The sequence below is a fragment of the Oxyura jamaicensis genome, chromosome 1 (assembly GCF_011077185.1).
Source record: "Oxyura jamaicensis isolate SHBP4307 breed ruddy duck chromosome 1, BPBGC_Ojam_1.0, whole genome shotgun sequence".
Classification (NCBI taxonomy): Eukaryota; Metazoa; Chordata; class Aves; order Anseriformes; family Anatidae; genus Oxyura; species Oxyura jamaicensis.
The window spans coordinates 10604340-10626479 of record NC_048893.1 but is presented as its reverse complement, the minus strand read 5'-3'; the positions used below and the strand labels follow the sequence as shown (position 1 = coordinate 10626479).

Genomic DNA, 22140 nt, shown 5'->3' with positions numbered 1-22140 from the left:
CCATTCCTGCCAGCACCAGACTGTTGAAACTTCATGGAAGACAGGTGCAGGATTAGGCCAAAGGTTGATCTGCCATTGAACTGAAGGTAGCTTCTGGTTAAATATTTTGACTGGTAGAAGGTTTCTGGGGCTAATTCCAAAGAACTCTCTTTGAACTGTGGAGTTTAAAGCCAGATAAGAAAAGTTTTATTCACAGTAGCATCAGCTGGGACTTGTCTCATTAGAAACCTAGAGCAATTTTTCTACTCTTATTTCCTTTCCTGTGTCAGACTTTGGACAGTCCTAGGAGATAGTAACATCATCTGAAGAAAGCAAGTTATGATATTGTGTTGAGCTATAATCTGATTATAAATGACATTGCACATGTCCCTTAGCATATCAGCTGTGAAATAAAAATTAACCCATTGCGAAAGAATACCAGTTCTGGCATTCTTATGAATTATTTCTCTATTTTGCCACTGCATGTTTTGTTATACCTGACTCTCTTGAGATCCAATGTATTTATTATGCTATTCTGTTACTGCATTTTTTAAAGATATTGTAGAGGTAATATTTTCAGCAACCTGAGAGAGTCAGTTTAGCTTGAAAAGTAATTAATCTTGTGATTGATTTAGTTTATTACTACTTAAAACTGCATTGATTCTAATACTGTTATTGAACATCAGAAAAAAAAATAATAAATAAATAGGGAGCTGTTCTGAAGCAACAGGTTAAAGAATTTCACCTAGCTTGCCAGGACATGGCTTGAGTCTTTGAAGAGTGCATGACAGAATCAGCACGAAAGACTCAGTAAGAGGCTTTGTAAGTCTTCTCTGATTTTGGAAAATGTCCTGATATGAGATTAATGCTTTTCAGTATTTATAATCAACAGACACCATATTACTTAATTTTTCCTTATATAAGATATTTCGTTTTATTCATACTGTGACTGCCTTGGATTTGAAATGGATTTTTCCACTTTTATATTACTTAAGGAAGACACATTCCTCATAAACAATCATACTGTATGTTGCAGTGCTGAAACTTGAGAGCCTTAGAGAGTGTGGTAATGGAAAATGTGATTGCAGCATGGTGGGGAAATACTTTTGTCAATACGTGTTCTTGCTAAAGAAACCTTTCACATTTCTCCCACTTTTGCCTTTTATCTCTTCAATAGCACAGAAAGGCTGCTGCATGCAGACTTCTTCCTGAACTTTATACAGCTTATTGCTTTTATGCCTGTTTCCTCAGATCAATAGTAAGTCCCGAGTGCCGCAAACTTTCCATTTGCAATTAGAAGGGGGGAAGGAAATGTTCATTAACTGGTTCCCTAACTATAGGGTATTTTCTGATAACTATTCTGCTTTGATAGAAGTTGGCAGAGCTGAGGAGTTAGGTGCCTTCCAGTCATACTGAAATCTCTGCCTTGACTTATTTATACAAGTAAAGTGCTGACGAGTGTCCTGCATCCACACACATTCTCCAGCTTCAATGTAACTGGAGAGTCTGATGAAAACACAAACACCATTTTGCCTCGGTCTGGGATGTGGATTAGATACTGACTGAGGTCCCTTACAGAGCTATTGCTAGCATTACTCACCTCTTTTCTCCTGTCATTATCTTTTTGTAGCAGCCATTTAATAGAAGCCTGAGGAGATTTGGGTGTACATTCAAGAAAGGTGGTGTTGTTTTTCACTCCGTACTGGACTGTTTCTGCTGCATTTCTGTAGGCTAGAAAGGAAATAAGACAGGTCAGGATAATGTAAATGGTAGTTTTATATATATATATATATAAAGAACAACTGTGTTTGCACTGTTTACAATACAGGTCCAGTGAAGTATATCTGATCCTAAAATTAACAGATAATGAGTATTTTAAGGAACAGAATTTTCAAAGAAAATAAATGAAATGTAAAGAATCAGAGCTAGTTCCAAATAGTGGTGTTTTCATTTGGACATGATCTTTTCTGAGAAAGTCAATACCTGTGGGCTGGCAGGCAAATATATACCAAGATGCTCTATTGAGTCCTGCCTGGAAAGCTCTGCTTGCTGATGGGGTAACTGAGCTCAGGCATATTCTTCCCAGAAACGACCTCATTCTCTACTAAGACAAGACCACCTCTCTGGAACCGTCCAAAGAAAAACAAAGTGTTTTATACACTTCTTCACACTTCACAGTTTACAAATTAGGGTAATATTGTTGGTGTGACTAAAAATACATAATGACCTAAATTAAAGACAGCTCCATCTATTCCAGTGGTTATGCAGTATCACAAGGAGGCAAGAGAGGGCAGACTTGACTGCCAATCATCCACTTCTCTTACAAAGCCTTTCCTTAGAGGAAAGAACCTGGCTCTAAATCTGAAATTCAGTAAATATGTAGCCCAGCAACTGAGAGCAGGTCAAATTTATAGCACTCCAGCAACACCTGGGCAAGTGCTGAGTGTATGTCATCACTTAGACTTGTTGTGGCCCTTTGTAATTTTGATAGACGAACAATTGGTATTTACTGATAGGAACTTTCAGATGTTCACTGTTTGCCCTAAATTATAATATTTGTCCTGAAAACAGTATATTTCCAGATTTAGAAGCTTATATCATATATAAAATAAAGTTCTTATGTATTTATTTATTTGGACAAAGGAGCAATGGATACAAAATAATGTGAGAAGTGCAGATGCATAAAATTCTATATGTTTAAAATCAGACTGTGTTTTTGTACAGTCCTAAGACTGGTTTACCTCAGCCTATATCTCCCATTCTTTTCACCTTTTTTACATGAAATGATATGTGAAATTGTAATCTATGCTACTAAATGAAGGAGGCTTTTTCTTTTTAGTCCTTGCAAGTTCTTAGCACATTTACAAAGTGTAACTAAATCTTTTTTTTTTTTTTTTTTTTTTTTGAGAATTATGTAGAAATATTTTGCATTCAAAGACCATAAACTAGCAAAGAGCTTGTCTGTAGGCTGGATTGTCTATAGCTACGGAACATGATGAGAATCAGACTTGTAGCTCAACTTTATTTTTATATACACTGGGACTAGGTATAACACATAAATGCATTTTTTAAAATCTATTTAGTTGATCAATGCATATTTAACTTCTTGTTTAGACCATACTCCTACCACTTATATATGCTAAGAAAAAGAGAGAGAGAATACAAATGCATTTCTCTAGTGGCCATAAGGTATAAAACAAGTGTAAAAGTATTACAGTGTTTCACAGAACATTTGAAAAGTGGTATTAAAAACCCTTTATTTCTTGACAATCTCCTAAAAATAGCAATATGCTAAAAATGTTTTTATACAAGCTAAGAGGTCTAAGGTATGCAACCTATCATGTTTAAAGACTTAGTTTCAAGACTTCATAATCTTCCTTATGAACTTGTAAGATTTCATCTCATTGTCCAACTCTCTGCCCTTTTGTCTTTTAGGTAGGTTTCAATTTTCTCCCTAGAATAATAGTTTTTCTATAAATGGCTTGAATTATATTTTGAAAGATTCCAAGTTGCTGTTTCTTTTTCTCTTTTACACAGAAGAAGATACTGTCACGTACCTACGCTACACTGCTGTCACCAAAATATCCTTTAAAATTGCTAAAACATATAAATACATAAATACATCCACATTAAAAAACAAAAAAGTATGGAAAATAGGACTCCTGTGTCAAAGTTTAAATGTTTATTTCCTCTCAGCCCAAAAAGCAGACAGTTGACATTCTCACATTTTCCACATGGAAAGAAGAGACACCCGTCCTTGGGACAGATAGCAGGTGGGTGGTCACTGTATATGCCCACAAGGTAGGAAACACAGATCTAGGTACTTCATGATTCAGAGCCTGAGCTTCAGTATAAATATCTCAGGGCTTGGGTGCATACTGAGCAGGTGGAGTCATCTTTTGTAATTAATCTGTTCAAGCAATCAAGATTCATATAAATGATCTAACACTGAATCATGGGAAAAGACCCACTGGTGCTGTGGGTTGGCAGCTAGAGCAGAATTAGCCACATTTGGCCTGAAGGTTCTATGCCTGTCTGACTGTTGTGGTCTGTTTTCATCCAGGAGATTCTTCTGGGACCCCCCCCCAAAAAAAAAAATTAAGTGGAATTATTATTGACTGAACATTTGACTCTTTAAGCATTCTTCTTTTAATCAATTAAAAATGTAATAAAAAAATTTTAGAGTGAGATCTATTATTTCATCTCCAGCTGGAACAGATGAGAACATACTTACTGAACACAAGCTCAGAAACAGAGGTGAAAGGAGTATCATTTTCTAATACAGGCCTGTGGTTTGATAGCATAGTTTGCCACTGCCTAGCTCAGACGGGTTAAAAAGGATTAAGCTTCTTTTATGAGTGTCTACGCTGACTATGACTTTGGCGATATTTGGCTGGTGACAAGAAATCTGAAGAAAGTGAGAGCTGGGAGGGCAGATCATCATCTCTACTGTCTATCCACATTGTGCCAGGCTGACAAAAGAGTTGCACAGCTGTAAATAAGGAACTTTATAAAGAGATTTGAAGCAATTTGTTTTTCCATGTAAAGGAAAAAATGAATAATGGTAACTCAAAATGTAGGTCTAGAACCTCCTCTTTGCTGAAAGATGTGCCCCAAAACATAATATGGCCTCAAATTCACTATACCTGTTTTTAGTCAACACTATCAGCTTCTCATTTCATGTATGCTGAACTTTATATGTCATAGTTCATAATTTTTAATCATATGTGCAGGTTTCATGTAATTGCAAGGAAAAACTTAGACTTGGAAAATAATTATGCTTTACCAGTAAACCACACAGATAATATGAGCTGTAATGAATCATATAAAGGAAAGCCATATGTTCTTTATATAGCAAGAGAATCTCTAAATTATAGTACCTTTCAGGTTGAAACCTCGGCACTGAGTCAGAGGGTTTCCATGTCTCACATCTTGCCTGCGACTCCTCCTGAAATATTTTATAAACACAAACTCACAAACTGTTACTCCAAGATAGGTACACAACAAATAATTTTTTTTTTTTTTTTAACCAGATTAGTTCATTACCTACTCTGAGATTATTTTTCTGCTGCCAGGGATGCTAGAGAGAAGATACTGTTTAAGTGAATAATCATTTTGAAGAATTTCATAAAGCAGTTGTACTTTAGGTTGGTAAAGTAGTTTTGCAATGAAGGCATAGAGATGGAAGAGTTAGATATAATGCATAAAAGGTTTAGTGATGCAAGACCTAACATTTAGAGGCAGAACCCCTGAATGAGGCTAGAGGTCTTCAAAAAGGGAGGCATGTAAGAATGGGTTGTAGAAGAGTCACAGATCTCATATCTAAAGCACCAGCAAAAAATCATAATGTAGGACATGTTCCCTCCTTGATTTTGCCCCGCACCTTATTTTCAGTGCCTTAGGCACCATGGTAGCAGAGTAACTAAAGTATTCAACCAGAATGGTGGAGAATTAAGATTCAGTTCTGTCCTTTACATGAGGGCACATGACCTCCTTTCTTTCCAAATATATTCAAACTCACCAAGTCTCAAAATACTTTGAAATGGGGCTTTGTTATATTATTTGAATGATAAATGCAAAATCATGATTATGTTGTTAAGTAGTTGAGGAGCTTAGCTTACTAGGATTGGGCATACTGGAATTTTAGTCCTCTTTGGCTAGGAGGTCACTGCTCACAGAATTCAATGCATGAAAATCTAGAACTTGAATTTTTATTCTTAAGATATATTATTTAATTTACTGAAAATTCTGTAAATTAGATCAATATTTATCAAGTTTAGTGAAAAAATATGTTGTTGTGAAGGGATGGTGTTGGGGTATGCAACAGCCATTCTTTGAACTATTCACTAATGACTCATAAGAAACCATGAAAAGCTCCAGTATTGCTGGGAGCTCCAGTATTGCTGGGTGAAGGGTGATGCCTCTTTGGTCACATTATACTATGAACTGAACAAACAATGAGAGACAGCCCTTATAATCCTTTGTCATCTGATCTTTCACTGGATTGTTTTAAGAGGAAACATTTGAAAGGTGATCTTTCAAAGGAGTAGTTTCTGACATTCCAAGTATATTTTTGATGGTAAACACCAAAAATATTTCATATTATGCCTTAGGATTTTAACCCATGTGAACTCCTCATGTGAGTCAGAGGAAACAATGGGGAATTTCTCCATTGAATTTCAGGATTTCTGTGCTACCTTGAGATGCTCCACTCCATCAGAAATTGTACAATGGTGACATTAAGAAGTTCTGAGAATCTAAACTTTATGTCTGATATTTATCCAAAATGGCTGAGATGGTAGTGTTTAGAAAATAAAGATACTCTCTGGTGTTTTGAAGTAAATCAATTTGGACAAGAAAAAAACAGTAAATCATGGGAGACAAGTGTCAAAAGGAGCAAATGAGCAAATGTGTCTAGCAGAAAGATAATACTGTCTAGACAATGGGATTTGGCTCTGATTAACAAAGTTTTCTTCTTCATAATCTCTCTTGTTAAATACCAGGATCACTCATTTGTTTCAAATAGTAAAAACAGATACATATATATTTTTTCCCATACAATTTTAGGTGTTTATTTTCCTTTGATATAAAAAGCAAACTGAAGATAAAATGCCATAATGGAAGCAAGCCCCAGTGGAAATAACCATGGTGTATACATAGAAAAGGCAAGAAATCCACTGGAAACTGTACACGCAGTATACCTGACTGCTCATTATCTTTCAGTGTCTATGTCAGTGTAGGAGTTAGGTGACCTGAGACTTGGAGATTTTCCTTTTCTTTCCACCCTTGTCTTCTGACATTTACTCCATGGAAGAAAACAATCAGTTCTCAGACTGGAAGCTGAATATAATATGCGAAAGCAGTAAAAACCCAGATATTTTACCATATCTTTTACTGCTATATGACCAGGTTGGGCTTTACATTTTTTATGTGAAATGAGGAATGATTCAAGAAAAGTTTGTAATGATATAAGTCATCGTGTTTAATCCCCAGGGATCCCATTGTCATCAACTGGTTGGGTCACTGGAGCAGAGCCAAGCTTTGCCTGTTTCTGTCTACTAGCTTTCCCCATGTACGTAACAGTAAAGTATGTCCCCAGCATCTGTGCTTCTACAACTGCAGCCCTGAGCACAGGGACACAAACTAGGCAAAGGTCTGACATGTAACTGAAAGGTCTGTCTCTTCTGCGGTAGTACTTCATTGAATATTCTGTAGCTTTGTACATGAAGTGAAATCTTAGGAATACAAAAGCTTACTACAGCCCCCTGCTATTAAATATTTCCCTAGGGAGGAGGAAAGAAGCTCCTGTTTTGCATAAGAATTACGAGATGGACTATTAGCTCTGTTGTAAATTAAAGAGAAATTGCTTTCCCTGTCTGTTTTAATAAATCTCATGTCAAAAAAAAAAAATAATAGAAAAACCTCCAAGATTGCAGGCATTACATGGAAATCACATTGGCCTGAAATTTCCCTGGAAATGTTTCTTCTCACTTAGGAACAAGTGAGGAACAAAAAGAAAAAAGAAAAAACACTATTCCTTTGACAACCTCAGAGATATCTTGCTGTATTTAAGGTTATCTTAATTACATCCATAGTGAGCAACTGAATTTAAATAAAGGGAACAAATATTTCACTGATTTTGTGTGTGTGAGACGTAAAGATTAATATTTATAATTAGGAATAGCTTTTTTTTTTTTTTTTCATCCATTACTTTAAATATGAACAGACAAACAAGGCAAGCTCCTGGGTAATGAACAATGCCAAGCACAATAGCTACAGATGTTTTGTTTGTATTTGTTTTTAAAAGGAATGACATCTCACTTCTCATATTGCAAGGCTCCAAGCGACACAGCAGCACAAAAAACTTATTCCTACAGAATAGGAACCTTGCAGATTTCACAGGGCTGCTCACCTTTTCCCTGTGGGATAAAACCTGGAGCAAGAGTTGCCATCCCAGGCACAGTATGGATCTCGGGCTAGGCAGCAGTCAGCACAAGCAGTCCCGTAGATGTGGCAGCGGTGCAAGGATACCTGGGTGACCCCTTCGTCTGAGCTCACATACAGCTGTTGCTATAGAAGGAAATTGAAAGATTTATTTTGGATGTGGAGAAGCTTCACCCAAGACTCAACTCGCATACCAAAAAGTCTTTGAATTAATTTTGGAATAAACTCAAGACCACAAGAGGAGCCACTAAGATACATAAAGACTAAAAAAATAGAAGTTTCCCAGGTGAACAGTACTGTTTCCACCTTTCTGTTACAAAACACTCAGAAACACCAGAGAATGTTAATGTTTTTGGACTTTGTCTGTTGTTCCGTTCTGGGGCAGGCAGGCTGAATTGATATTGTTCAGACTTTAGAACTTGATTCTTATTGAGTGAGGGCTATTGGTCTTTTACCTAATTATTTTCTCTGCATGTAGTCACATTAATACATTAATAAATATTATGCAGAGTTACTAATTGGGTTATCCAGTTCATACATTTCCGAGGCATAAATCCTAGAAATTATGTTGAGGTTTTGGACCAAATTCTCATAGCCTTAGATACCTGGAAAAATAAGCCAATAGAACTTTTATATTAAATGAGAACTTTTGCAAAGAATGTTCAAAGTTGAATAGGTTGTAACTGGAATCTGGGCCAAAGTATTTCTTTTACTCAGAACCAATTCATCAATTATTCTTAAAATAAACATTAATATTAAAAACAAGAAACAAACAAACAAAAACTAGTAACTCTTGATCTTTTGGTCATAAAACTATCAAACTGCACTGAATTTAATTCAGTGAATTATGGATAGTGTTTAATTCTTAGGTTTGTGAAATATTGAGCAACATGTTTGCAAAATTGTGAAATATTTATTTTAAGTTTGGGTGTTTGACATTTCATTAGAAATCTTCTCAGCTATTCTTAGCATTCCTATTGCCATCATTATTACTAATAGATAGATATGTACAATTTGTCTATAGACCTAACACTGCATTTTTCACATAAGCCAGACTTTCTAAGGAAAAGTATTAAAGACCTATGTAAAAAAATGGAGGATGATTTTCATCTTTTAGTACTTTTTTTTTCCTTCCCTTTTTTTTTTTTGACACTTTCAATGAATTATAAATGATAAATTATTAATATAAATTATTTTATCCTAGTGGCTCTGGGGCAGATAAACAGCTCATGAAAGTTTTAGTCATATTTCTCCATATTAATTAGGGAAAATCTGCTGTCTATATTTATTATGATACATTACAACTGATCTTTTAACATCTTTAAGTCAATTTGTTTCTCTATTAAGCATTAAGTAAGCATCCCACTTCTCTTTACCTTTTTAGATGAGATCTTCATTGTTGTTATAGGAGAATTACTCTGAAAGACAAAATTACAAACCACTTTTACAAAGACTAACTTGTTAATATTCTCCCAACATTTATATTTAAAGTTCAATAAAGACAAAGTTGTATCTAATAAAATTATAACTTTCCACATTTTGGAAAACAAAGAAACAAACAAACAAAAAACACAAAAACTCATACTACTTTTTTGCTATTTCAAAACTAAACAAAAAATTACATAAATACAATGAATGTATCAGTAAAGGTACTAGTTGAAATAAATAGCATTATTATTCATTATGTGTATAGGTGATTTTTTGTACAAGTCTAATTCACCTGCATTTGTGTTATCTCAACAATATAGAAGAAATGTGCTCTGAAGCCGTTACTCTGACTTTGCAATTTAAAAATAAATAAATAAATAAAATGTCCTTTGAAAATGATGATATGGAAAAATCATACCATAGCTCATGCATATTAATCACGATTCAGATAAGGATGTCACATTTTTCCTAAATATTATCTACAGTGCATAGAGTTTGGTTGCCAGCCAACACATTCTTTCAGATTCTCAATGACTAGGATATTAAAAATGGCATGTGTCTTATTCAATGTTTTGTACACAGAGACAGTGCTGTATACTACTGTGTGTCAGCACTGGAGTCATTTATTGTCTGTGTCCAAACCAAAACTTAAAGAGCTGGAAAAGGAATTATCACATTCATTGCCTTAAGCAACTGAAGCAATTCATTATTACCATCCAAACAAATGATAAAAATGATGGTAATAAAAATGTTCAGCATTTTTTTAAGATTTAGCAATTGCTCAGTCAGACAGGAAAGCCATAACGGTGGGCCTGGATTAATTGCAGTGGACTACAAGCATAGAGGGGAGGCCAGGAATAAAAAAACTGGCTGTGAATCATGTGAATTGGCAAAGGTTTTTTAGAGCTGCTATAGTATTTTACGACTGCAGTGTCTGGAGACTCAAGTTCCAATGCAACATTGGATATGACGCCACATTCTCCTTTTCTTGCTGGAAAGGAATCTGTGCTTTGCTTACTCTCGATAATTACTAGCACATATCTGGTGATCTCATTCCCCCTCTCTTTGTAAGATTCATCAAAAGACTGAACACTGCCCCAGTGTCCACACAGACTGCAGTGGCAGAAATTATGATTTTGTGATTTTGCAGGCTCAGGATAAAAAGGTCTGTGCACAGAGCCCCAGAAGTGAGGCTTATGGTCAGGATTCCTCCCACCCCAACAATCTGCTTGCTGTAAATGGAATAAATACTTGGGCAAATGGTGCTCTAAGTAATGCTACTCACATCTATATTTATCAAAGGGAAGTATTCAGCAAAAGGCTAGGAGAGCTCATTATACCATTTGCGGGGATTGACAAGGAAAGTATTTCATTTTCTAGATAAATTGTTTTTACTGTCAGTCTAGATAAAAATCTTACATTTTCCTTTTTGTATCCCCTCAATGAAACAGAGAAAGGCAATGACAAAACCCTTAAATAAGTTTGTAGCTGCATAATTACCATTTGCCCTAAGACTTTATTTTAAAGAACCGCCCATTCAAAAATTTGAAAAGGATTCTTCAAATTGGTGGTGAACATTTTCTTTAGGTTATTATAAGCTGCTACATACCGGACTGATTGATATTATTCCCATATTTTTCCCTCTAGTTGTTTGTGTTTCTTTTTGGTTATGTTGTGTTAAGCTTGTTATTCTAGAGGATTTGAAGAATGGGAGCAAAACCAACACTAGTTTGCTTTAAGTCTGCAGCCTGGAATCAGGAAGATTAACAGATAATCAAAGTATAAAAAATTTATATTCCCTCTGTAAATAGTGAGAGTCACAGTATGTGAGAGTCACAGTATGTGATACCAATGATAAAAGTTGCCTTCAGGCAGCCACTACAATATTATTACAATATACAATGTTATTATAAAAATCCTTCTATCTAGTATGACAACTTAAAAAAAAAAAAGAGAGAGAGAGAGAAACAACAGGGAAAAAAAATAAAAAAGGAAAAGATTTAAGCCTAACTACGGTCTTCATAACAGTTGACATTTTATATTGTACTTTGGGTGGGTATCAAGTTGACAGTATGCACATTTGTTTGATTTTTTATCAAGTCGTAGTTGCCCTTGCCAAAGCCTATTAGAACAAAGAGTTTGTGTGAACATACACATTGGAAAATGCATATGCGTATGCAGGAGAAAGACAAACCTGAAAAACCTCCAGCTCTTCTAAAATGAGTTCTCCACTTGCAGAGAAGTTGGTGGGTAAGACAACAACCTTTTGTACAGTTCCTTGGTCTGGAAAAGATGAGACAAGGTCAAAACATATGACAGAGAGAGAGAGAAAGAAAACATTAAACATTATCAAGTATGAAGAGAAACCATCAAAGTAAGCACTATAACATAGAGTAAGATATGAAAAGATGTTCATTAATTTCTTATGTTTGGGGTGAGAAAACACAAGATGAAACTATGAGATGATTCCTTCAGAAGTCACAGATTGTGGATAACTTAGACATGACTGTATATAGTAATGTTTTCATAGAAGAATTTGAAGAAGTCATAGTAAGATTGGAGAAAGTGCTATTATTGCTACCATTCTACCACAAAAGATCAATCAAAATCAGTAACTATTGTACCAACAGCTCTACAGACACACAGATAGAGGCAGTATCTATCCTAATGACCTTGCAGTAAAAACACAGCACTATCAATAGCTACTGTGTAACTGAAGTACATTCATATTCAATAATAGGATGTAATGACAACTGATGTCAAGAGAGGTAAATATTCCAAGGAATAACTCAATCTCTTTCTAAAAATAATAAAATGTTTTGTTTTGTTTTGTTTTTTCTTCCTTTTTTTTTCCCAAAGAAAGTCAAACAATACTTAAATTATTTATATATTAGTAGGAGTTATTGTTTTGGTCCATGTGGAAAAAAAGAAAATTCAAGGCGCTAATATTGTAGCTACTCTTTTATAGTGCCTTGTCAAGATACAGTTTCAAACCCTCAAATCCATTCAGGTTGAAGGAGTAGATAAGAAGCAAGATAGATGGGGCAATGGTGATGTTTCTACAAGTAGATGTTATAAGTGAGACAAATCAGTGATTTAGTGGATTTATGTGGAAAGAACATATGGGATGGAGGGGTCATTCTGTGGAGGCTCTTAGAGGCTGAGACATCCACTAAAGGATTTCTGATGTGGCAGAAAAGGCAGACTGTGAAGAATCATAAGAACAGGCATGTGGTATTTTTACTGGGAAGAAGTAAAACAGTAAAAAATCCTCTTGTCTGAAAGGTCTGGAAATTAGTCTGAGTACAATAAATTTATTTGCTCAATATTGATTCTGAGGAATGAGAACACATGGTATAGATTCTGTTTGGCCTTCAAAAATTTTATGAGCAATATAGACTTGTGTGGTTAGTAAAACACTAGCACAGCACAATATAGTTAAGTATCTATGTGTATTTTTATGAATTTGTGAAAGGAAATCTCAGCTTCCTGTTTGACAATCTATGATGTTGACTATGTAAATTGAAAAAGTGTAATTTTGCTTTTGCTTTTAAGGTCATTGACTAAATTCCATAGCTGGAGCTGTGGGGCAAGTTGGTTGCAGTAAATAATTTACATATTCTTCTTTCTCTGGAGGAAGCTAGCAAATAACCTTGCATTTTATTTTAAAAATTAAGGTTTATGGCCAGAATATTGACATGTAATAACCTGACCCCACTTGCAGTGAACACTGTAGTATTTTGTCATTTAAAAAAATGGAAAAGAGAGATTGGAAGCTGAGAATATTTAAATATGTGTATCCATCAATTACGTATGCACAGGGCACATTAGGCATGAATTTTTCATGATAATTTTCTATGGCAAACATTTATTTTCATTAGACAATGACACGATAAACCAGTTCCTTCCAAAGAAACTACCGAAACTAAATCTTGTGATAGCACAGCTGTGGTCTAGACTGGGTGCCAGTATTAGCAAAGCTATGAGAACCTGATAGAGATTTACTAACTGCCAAGACACACCAAAGTTTTAAACTGCTGCAGATGCATCCCTTGCTGCAGCTAAGGAGAAGCATGTGCATGCATAAATGTGTGTATTTCTGTTCCTGCTAAAGGGAATAATCCCCACACAAGTTTACAAGGTTTAAGTACACCTCTGCCTCTTTACATCCCTTTATCAATGTCCTCTGTCTAACCTTAAACCACACCACACACCATCTAAAATATTGCATCAGAGTGCAGGAAAGAATAGCACCATTTTTTTAATTATTATTATTATTTTTCAGCTGCCTGCAAAGTATCAACTACCTGTGACTCTGACTTACAGGGTATGCAGCATATTGACAATGACCCCACCTGCAAAGGAATGTGAAGCTGAGCCTCCAAAGAACAGAAGAACCGGTTTATTTCAATGATCCATTAGTGCATGCCACACATTTAAAATTCCTAAATTGTCTTTAGTCCTCAAACATTGCCCCAAAGTGAAATCAGAACCTGAGGGGAGATTTTTCCAGGGTATCGTCACAGAAAGTACTAACAATGACTGACACCAAGCCCTTGTGTCCTAATAACCTTTCCCATTTGAAAACTAGGTTCATATCTACCTTTTTGTCACAGCCCAGCAAAATACACAGTTGACTTGTTTACCTTAGATTCATTCCCTTTGACTCACTATTTTACCATTCCCTTTGACTCAGTGTTGTACCATTAGAGACAGATCCTTGCAGAAAGGAATGCACCATTGTTTTAAAGCAATTAGTAAACTTAATACGTTTAGAATAAATGTTAATGTGAGGGAAAGTAGGCAACAGAAAGCTATTCATTAAATAAAACCACTTAGAGTTAGGAATTCCAATAGTCTGTACATATATATACACAAAATTCTAACAATACATGGCTTGTAGGCCATGTAGTTATAGTTCTCCACCCCTTCTGAAAATGGTTTTGCTGCTGTTGCTCAGTATTTTCTTAAATGAAGGAAAAGCAAATATTTGTGCCTAGAAAGCTTTTCTTATTCCTTTTTCAGTAGAACTGAGATCTCCATTAAAACGACAGTAGCTGATATCAAGTCATTTGTATGTGTTTATTTCAGAAAGCTTATGGTACATCTCAGTGTTGTTGAAAATCTCATTTACTTATTTAATTTAATGGCAAGGCTGCAAACTAAATCCCTGGGTCAGAAGGAAGATTGGAAAGGATGAGGTACTGTGCACTGCAGGAGATGTATGCAAAATAGCACTGCCTGAGCTGTTTTCCAGTGTATTTCACAGCAGATAATCTTCTGTATTGTGAGCCAGACACAAGAGATTACTAAACAATGTCTTTTTTTTTTCCACATTTAAGTCACAATATGAAATTATAAGTAAATTCTGTAAAAATCATAAAAGTGAATGTGATAATTCCCTTCTCTATTTGATTTTTATTTCCAGAAATCTACTTGAAAGCAGTTCTACATTGCTGTGATTTCACACAGTCATGAAAAAAAAAAAAAAAAAAAAAGAATATCACCTCACAACTAGAATATCCCAGGTGCAGTGACAGTCACTGCTGCCCTGACTTTTCATCAGGAACTGCTTGCAGCCTCACTTCATCTCAGCAGCTGGGAGTGGAGGGCAGACTGGCAGCTGAGAAGGAATCCCCTTTGAGGGGACAGCAAGCTGACAAGGGCAACTCATAATGACTGTTTTTCTGTCTCAAACCTGCTTGAACAACTACAGTCTCCCAGCTCAATATGGAAGGCCATGTCAATGAGGTCACATTCCCTCTGAAAGGACTGAGAAAGAGGGAATGTTAAGGCAGGAAAATGTTGATATCCCATAGGCTGAAAGATGGAGTACAGAGTATGCAGAATGGGAAATAAATGGAGAAGGAAGGCAGCATCCAACAAAGGAACGAGGCAAATAAATATTAATAACAAGAAGAAGAAGAACAAGAAGAAGAACAATAAGAATAAAAGAAAAAGAAAAAAAAAAAACTCCCTTGAAACACAGGGCGTAATTCTAGGCTGGTATTCATCAATTATGTTTCACTGAAACTAGTGAAACTATACTTGGTTATACCACCAATTACTGGTCTGACACCAATTATTGGTCTGACTGACCATGGGCGATAGAAAAGGCAAAGCTTAATGATCAGTGGTGAAAAATATGCAGGTGTTTGGCTGGAAATCTACATTCCAGAAGCTGAATCTGTAGGTCTGAGTTTAAATCTCATTCTCTGAATTCCTACTAGCTTTTCTTTCCATAGATCTAGGTAAACACTACAGTTATCAGTATCGTGAGCATCAAAGAGAGCCAGGACTTATCTACTTCTGAGTCACATTACGTGCACAAATTGAGCAGAATATCAAAAAAACTGACTTTTCCACATCATAAAATAATGACTGCAATGGACATCAACTGCTACTCTTCAAGGAGTTTCATGGAGAGGCCTCCTGTGTTAACTCACCTCCCTGGTGTGTCAGACACTGTGGAAGACCCTTTGTAAACTTTTTGCCATGTTGTACTTGTCAGCCTGCTGGCAGATTATTTTTGGTCTCTAATCTGAGTTAAACCTGACATAGACAAATAAAATTTTAAGAAAAAAAAAAGGAAGAAAATTTGCAGAATGCTTGAAATCTCTCTGAGAAAATGTTCAGGCTCAGCAAAGCACCTGAGATGGTGGTAGGTTAGCAGTGAGGCCTGAGAGCCAGGTCTCCACAGTCTCTGCTGTCCTTTGGTGTTTTATGTAAATCTGGGCTCCCACCACAGCCACCTAACCTCCACCTTAGTTCACTCATCTGTTGTATGGCTGTAATATTTTTCCAGCTCTCAGTGTTGCTGTGAAACTTGGTAAAGTCATTTCAAGCTGCATCAGAGAACAAAAAGGCAGGTACAAGCCACACTCAGAGGCAAAATTTCCACACACGCCCAGCTTGGTCAAACTTCTGGAAACACTGTGAACTTGTTTGAACAAAAAATCGCCAAGGAAACCAAACAGGTGTAGGAAAACCTTTACATATCTTCTTAAGAGGCTGTGAGAAAGTTTTGGATGAGTTGGTTTCTAAAAGGTTTTGAATGACTTGTCCAGTGTGAGCAAGAGGAGGAAGGAAACTGTCTGATGCCTGTTGTGTCACTGTTGTGCAATACCATCTTCCCAAGCTCACAGACATGAAGCTGTAGCCACCACATTTGTGGGAAGCGAACTTGCTCTTCTGACCACACTATCTCTCTCTGTTAGAATCCGTGGCTCATTATATTTTGTCTCTTGTGTTACTGGAGGCTACTGTTGTCAGCAAGGGTAGGTTTTCCAAAAAGACAACCACAGTGTAATAGCACAGAAACAAGTATTATTGGGATTAATTCACATCTTTAAAACTATATTACAACCTTATGCTCTGAAAGCACTTACTGTTCGAGACTTTGAAAAGAAGTGTTGCATCAGAGAAGAAAAGATAGTAAGAAACATTGATCGACCTCATGCCACATCAGATGCATCACATTAATCATTTAAATAAGCCACAGTGAAATCTGAAGTGCCTTTTCATGGCAGTCACTTAGATCTCTTTACACAAAAACATATCCCATCTTGATAGTAAAGAGATGAAAAAAAAATCCTACTGTTGCCTGTAGCTGTTTAATGTACTCAGGTTTGACCCAGACATTTAAATATTTTCATAACACATGAGCAATAAAAAGAAAAAAAAAAAAAAAGCACAATCTTTTGGTCGTGTAATTGCGTGTACTTTGACCGAAGGCTTTCATACTGCAAACAGTAGGTGGCATGCTAAAAAAATAAATATTAATTTCAGAAAAATGTTGTCATGCTGGTTTGTGGCTGTTCTTAAAACTCAAATGGAAAACAATCTACCAAAGGATAAACTAGGAAAATATTGTATTGTATTGGGTTCTTTACAAGTAAGTGAACTGGCTAAAGTACTGACTGTGAAATACTAGGGTGAATCAAAAACTTCAAGACTGAATCCTGGACTACCACAGAAAAGGGATAAGTGAAGCAGAATTCGAACTGAACATGTTATTACTCATCCCATAGGGAAAAAGCATTATCAGCATTACCCTTGTCAAATATGTAAATAAGTGATTATATTATATCCAAGTAAATTATCCCACTGGTTTCTGTTTGTGAAGACAAGGTATACAACACTCTTCTCTTGTAGCACTGCCATCTACTTTAAGGACTTGCTCTTTCTTACTCTAAATAAACTCAGAGGACAGTGTAGAGACTGTTTTGGGTGGCAAGTTTTGTTAAGTGCTTTGGGAGTCTTCAGGTTGAAAAGCACAAGGAAAATAGGAGATCGTTATCATTTGAAAAGCATGTGGAATGCTGCGATAACAATATCTATCTGTCTGTGGGATTTACTTTGTTAGCTACGTAAGAGAGAGAGAGAAAGAGAGAGAGAGAGAAAGAAATATATTAAGTCTCGGCATGCACCAGCCTCTGTAAGCTCAACACTTCTGTCTGGGAGCACAAAGGAAACACTACATTTAGTTCATATTAATGTGAAAAAGTAATACAGCTGCCTGTACCCTCCCAAGCCATAGCTACATGATGAAAACCACTGGGGTTCTTTCGGCTTTCTGTTCTGTTATTTCTCACTTGCATTCAGGAACTGATTTATTACTGAGGCTATAGAGGAGGAAGAGAGGAAAAGCTAAACATTTTGTGTGCTCTGCATCTGGCAAGACATAAAACACTCCAATTTCAAGCATGAGACAGGTCACTGACAGTGACAGACATGGCTGGCAACATCTCAGTTCAGCAGCAGTAACTCATCATCCAAGCTGAGTGTAATTGTCACCAGGTGTCAAGTCCCATTGTCTCTGGCTGTGGGGCTCCAGGCTCCCAAGGAAATTATCACATGAAATTCTCCTATACAATGTGGTTTTTGCATTTTGCTGGGATGAACTGACACCAAAGCAAATCCCCTCTGCATTCCTTTTGACAGTTAATATCTCTATTGAATCCTACTGAGTATCACAGAAAGCAGAGAATAAGGAAAACTCCTCTCAGTGGCTGGAACTTGATCACTTTTATTTAAGTGCTGAGAAACTCAGTAACTTTTATTGCACCATTTGCTTTTGAGGAAGATCTTGGAAACTATTAATGTCTCAAGGAGTCAGTGTGTCCTACTCAGGAAGACTAATATCTATCCCGGCAACTCACTAGAAAGCAGACTTGTCAGTATCCTTGTCTCCAGTATACTGCAGAAGTTAAAAACAATGCATATAAAATATCAAGAGCTGCAGGTTGCATATTTTTCCAAAGTGGACTCTGTGCTGATACACAGAAGAGGCTTAACAAAACATAACTACAATTTGAGGTATGTTAATATTTTAAGTGAGTCACAGGTACATGTGTGAGGTCACACTGGTCACTTAAGAATGGTCAGCAGCTCATTAAAATAGAAATAGAAATGGCTTGTATTTATCTCTTGCAGAATTACTTAGATGCTAAATGTGTATTTTCATTGACATTTAGTATTTTCTATGCTTTTCCAGTATTAACTAACACTACTACATTAAGAATCCTGCATTGGCTGGAAACTTGTATGTTTTATCTTTTCCTCTAATCTTTAGTGGGATTTTACTCCAATTACAATCAGTTGTTTATAGAACATTCTAAAACAACGGCACAACTATACAAAAAATACCAAAAACGTACATTTGAAAGATCTGTTTTAGCCTGCCAAGCTATTTCTATGGTTAAATATAGTGCTTTGGCAAGGAATAAAGCTAAGAGACAGCCAAACAAACCTCTTCTACTAGAACAGAGTTCTTGTGGAGTTGTATAACAATATCTATAGTAACAATATCTATTAATGCTCCCGATATTTCTACTGAAGTGTACAAAAATTGTTTTTCTTTGTTCTGAAGGAAAGGAGGAATATGACCCTAAGGGGCCCAAAACCTGAGAACTGTAGCTGCGTTAATTACAGAAAAAGAAAATATGGCTACATGATAGGGAGGGGGAAATACAAGAAAAAAGTCCTGACCTAATGACTTAATTTGGTAGTTTCCAATACTTTGCAAGTGGGATCAAAGAAACTTTTAGGAATGCCTTAAAACTCATTTAGCAATTACCTACCAAGAAAACTAAAATGCCCAAAACAAAATCAGATGAATTTTCTACTGTAATTCACTACTTGGACTTTTTCTCTCCTAACCATGCCTTATAATATTCTAAGCGTTCACTGTACATTAAATGAGAAAGGTGTGACATAAGAATGTGAGGCAACTGCTTTTGTTTTCTTATTTCTTTTAATCAAATGATAGAATCCTGCAGGCTGGAAGGGGCCTTTAGAAGTCATCCAGTCTAACACCCCCACTTGAAACAGGTCCAATTAGAGTAGGTTGCTTGGAGACATGTCCAGTTGGGTTGTGAATCCTTTGAATCTCTGAAGACAGGTAATTCACAGCCTCTCTAGATCCATATTACAATGTTTGACCACCCTGATGCTGAAAACTTTTTCTTTTATATCTAATTACTATGCCCCATGTTCCAGCTCATGTCCATTGTGTCTCATCCTAACACTGAGGACCTTGAGAAGAGTCTGCCTCTGTCTTTTCCCATGAGTTATCTGTACCCTTCCATTAAATAATTGCACATAAGGTTGCCCCTTATCTTTCTCTGAATAAATCCAGTTCTCTCAATGTGTCACAGTCCATCTCAATCCATTTTGTGTCAATGTTTTCTTTGTACCGGAGAGCCCAGAAGTGGACATGTACTTCTGATAGGAACCAAATAGAGGGGAAGAATCCCTTTGAGCAACCTGCTGGCTGGATATGCTTTTGCTAATATGGTGCAGTATACATTTGTCCTCTTTTGACCCAAGGGCACCCTGCTGATAGCTGGGGAGGTTTTTCTAAGAGTGAAGAGACTTCATTTTAATCCCACACAGTCTTCCTACAGAAGCCTGGAATTCCTGAAGGGTTTTGTTTTAGTTATTTCTTTTCAGCACCAGCTTCCTAAATCTATTATATCAGGTTGGTTATTCCAGCCCCATGTGAGTTTGCTGGCAGACATAGTTATTCTACAAGGAGAAAACAACCACGATCCCAACAATATGTGAACCATAAAAGCAATGCAAGCCACCTCCGTAATTATTTTCTGATGCTCAGAGATATATTTGTTCTCCTGGAGTTCTTTTTCTTCTTTGTTCTACTTGAAACCATCTGTAGTAAAAAAGAGCCTTTGTAAAAAAATCAGCCTATAATGCCCTGTTAATGCCAGTGGGAGTTTCACATGTGAATGAATCCTAGGGTCTAGACAGACTACCACTCTGCTTGTCCACTTCAATCAAGGGAATGTGATTCAGATCTGAATATTTTTTAAAAAATTAAATTTGATCAGTACAAGAATCACTCGACATGCTCCCAGTAGAGTTCAGCAGCATAGCATCATATTCAAATTTAATGCAACTAAAAATATTGATTTTTTTTTTACTTTTGTTTTGTTTTGTTTTGTTTTGAAAGCTGTTATTTCTGCATCTGTAACATCCTGTTCACATTGTTTCTTCAGAAGTAGGTTACACAGCATGTATTAAGTTATGGTGATGGTGGTATACAAAACAATTCAAGGCCAGATTTTGGTATTTTTACATGTTAGAGAGCATCATACTATAACATGGAATCACATTGATGATGAAATATCTTCAAATTTAGATCAAACACAAAATACAGTAATGTTGATTTGTATCTCCAATAAAATTCATGTTGATGCATTCTATCTTTTGCACATAATTAAGATCCATAGAAAACACAAAAATGAAAAGAAAGTAAACAAAAAAAATGTGGCTTTCTGTAGACATTTTAGTAATTAGTAAATACATTTAAGCAAACATTTCTGGAAGCTATCAGTTGTACAGATTGGAGTTGACTGTAAATTAGAATGCAATGGAGGAAATTGTTACTTTTGTCTTACCTGTGCCAAGAAACAAGACATGGTATCTTCCATCTGCTGCATTCACTCGGTCCACAGCAATCTTTGTATACTTGTAGTCCGTTCCTATCCGGATGATTAATGGCCTCTTGTGTATTGGGTAAATAGGATTAAACATCAAAGGGTGATTCCTGATGAAGGTCACAACATCATCTGGAAACTCTTTGGTTGTCCGCATATTGGGTGTGAAGGCTCCTCCTGGACACTGCAAGAAACATTCACAGTAATGCTTAAAAATGCTTACCATCTTTTGGAGAGATTTCCTCTCTAAGTCATTTACAAATATTGACAGATAGTTGACAAAGTTCCCGAAAGAGCACTTCAGACTCTGACTGAAAGTAATTATGTTCCAGCAACAGGAATTAAATACTTTAATGATTTGAACTCCCATCAGTTCAGATAAGGCATAAACATAAACATAAGTTTGCAGTATTAAAATCTAGGTTGATGGCAAAGATCCATATTTCTGGACCTATTATTTCCACATTCCTTATGCTGCAAACACCCTGCTGAAAAAAAAAAAAAAAAAAACAAGCAATTTGTATGGGAATATGCATCTGTTTTTTGTTTATTTATTTTTAATAGAATTAGTAGTATAAAGGTAAAAGGTAAAGTTTGATACCTGACTGTAATTTGATCAGTACCCTCTAGACATTATTTTGGTTATGAGATGGTGAAAAGGCCTTATCTTCACTTTAAAAGACTTATCTTCATTTTAAAAGGTGATAGCATGGGTTTGAAGAGGGATATACGGTATCTGAGAAAGCTGATCATTCATAGGATCTTGTCTGCCCTTTCCTCTACACCCAAGAAATAACAGAGGTCCACTGGTGTTCCAGATGCTCCTTTAAAT

The 22140-nt window shown here is 36.1% G+C and overlaps 1 protein-coding gene across 1 annotated transcript in view; it reads right to left on the bottom strand.

The window, feature by feature from the left end:
• The window catches only part of SEMA3C (semaphorin 3C), a 124587-nt gene that overhangs the window by 4144 nt on the left and 98303 nt on the right, over nt 1–22140 (bottom strand). The window contains exons 12-17 of the mRNA XM_035342413.1: nt 21270–21492; nt 11546–11634; nt 9300–9341; nt 7892–8049; nt 4860–4927; nt 1580–1710 (exon numbers count right to left, since the gene is read on the bottom strand). Coding sequence (XP_035198304.1) covers nt 1580–1710; nt 4860–4927; nt 7892–8049; nt 9300–9341; nt 11546–11634; nt 21270–21492 — 711 coding nt within the window. The remainder of the gene's footprint in view (nt 1–1579; nt 1711–4859; nt 4928–7891; nt 8050–9299; nt 9342–11545; nt 11635–21269; nt 21493–22140) is intronic.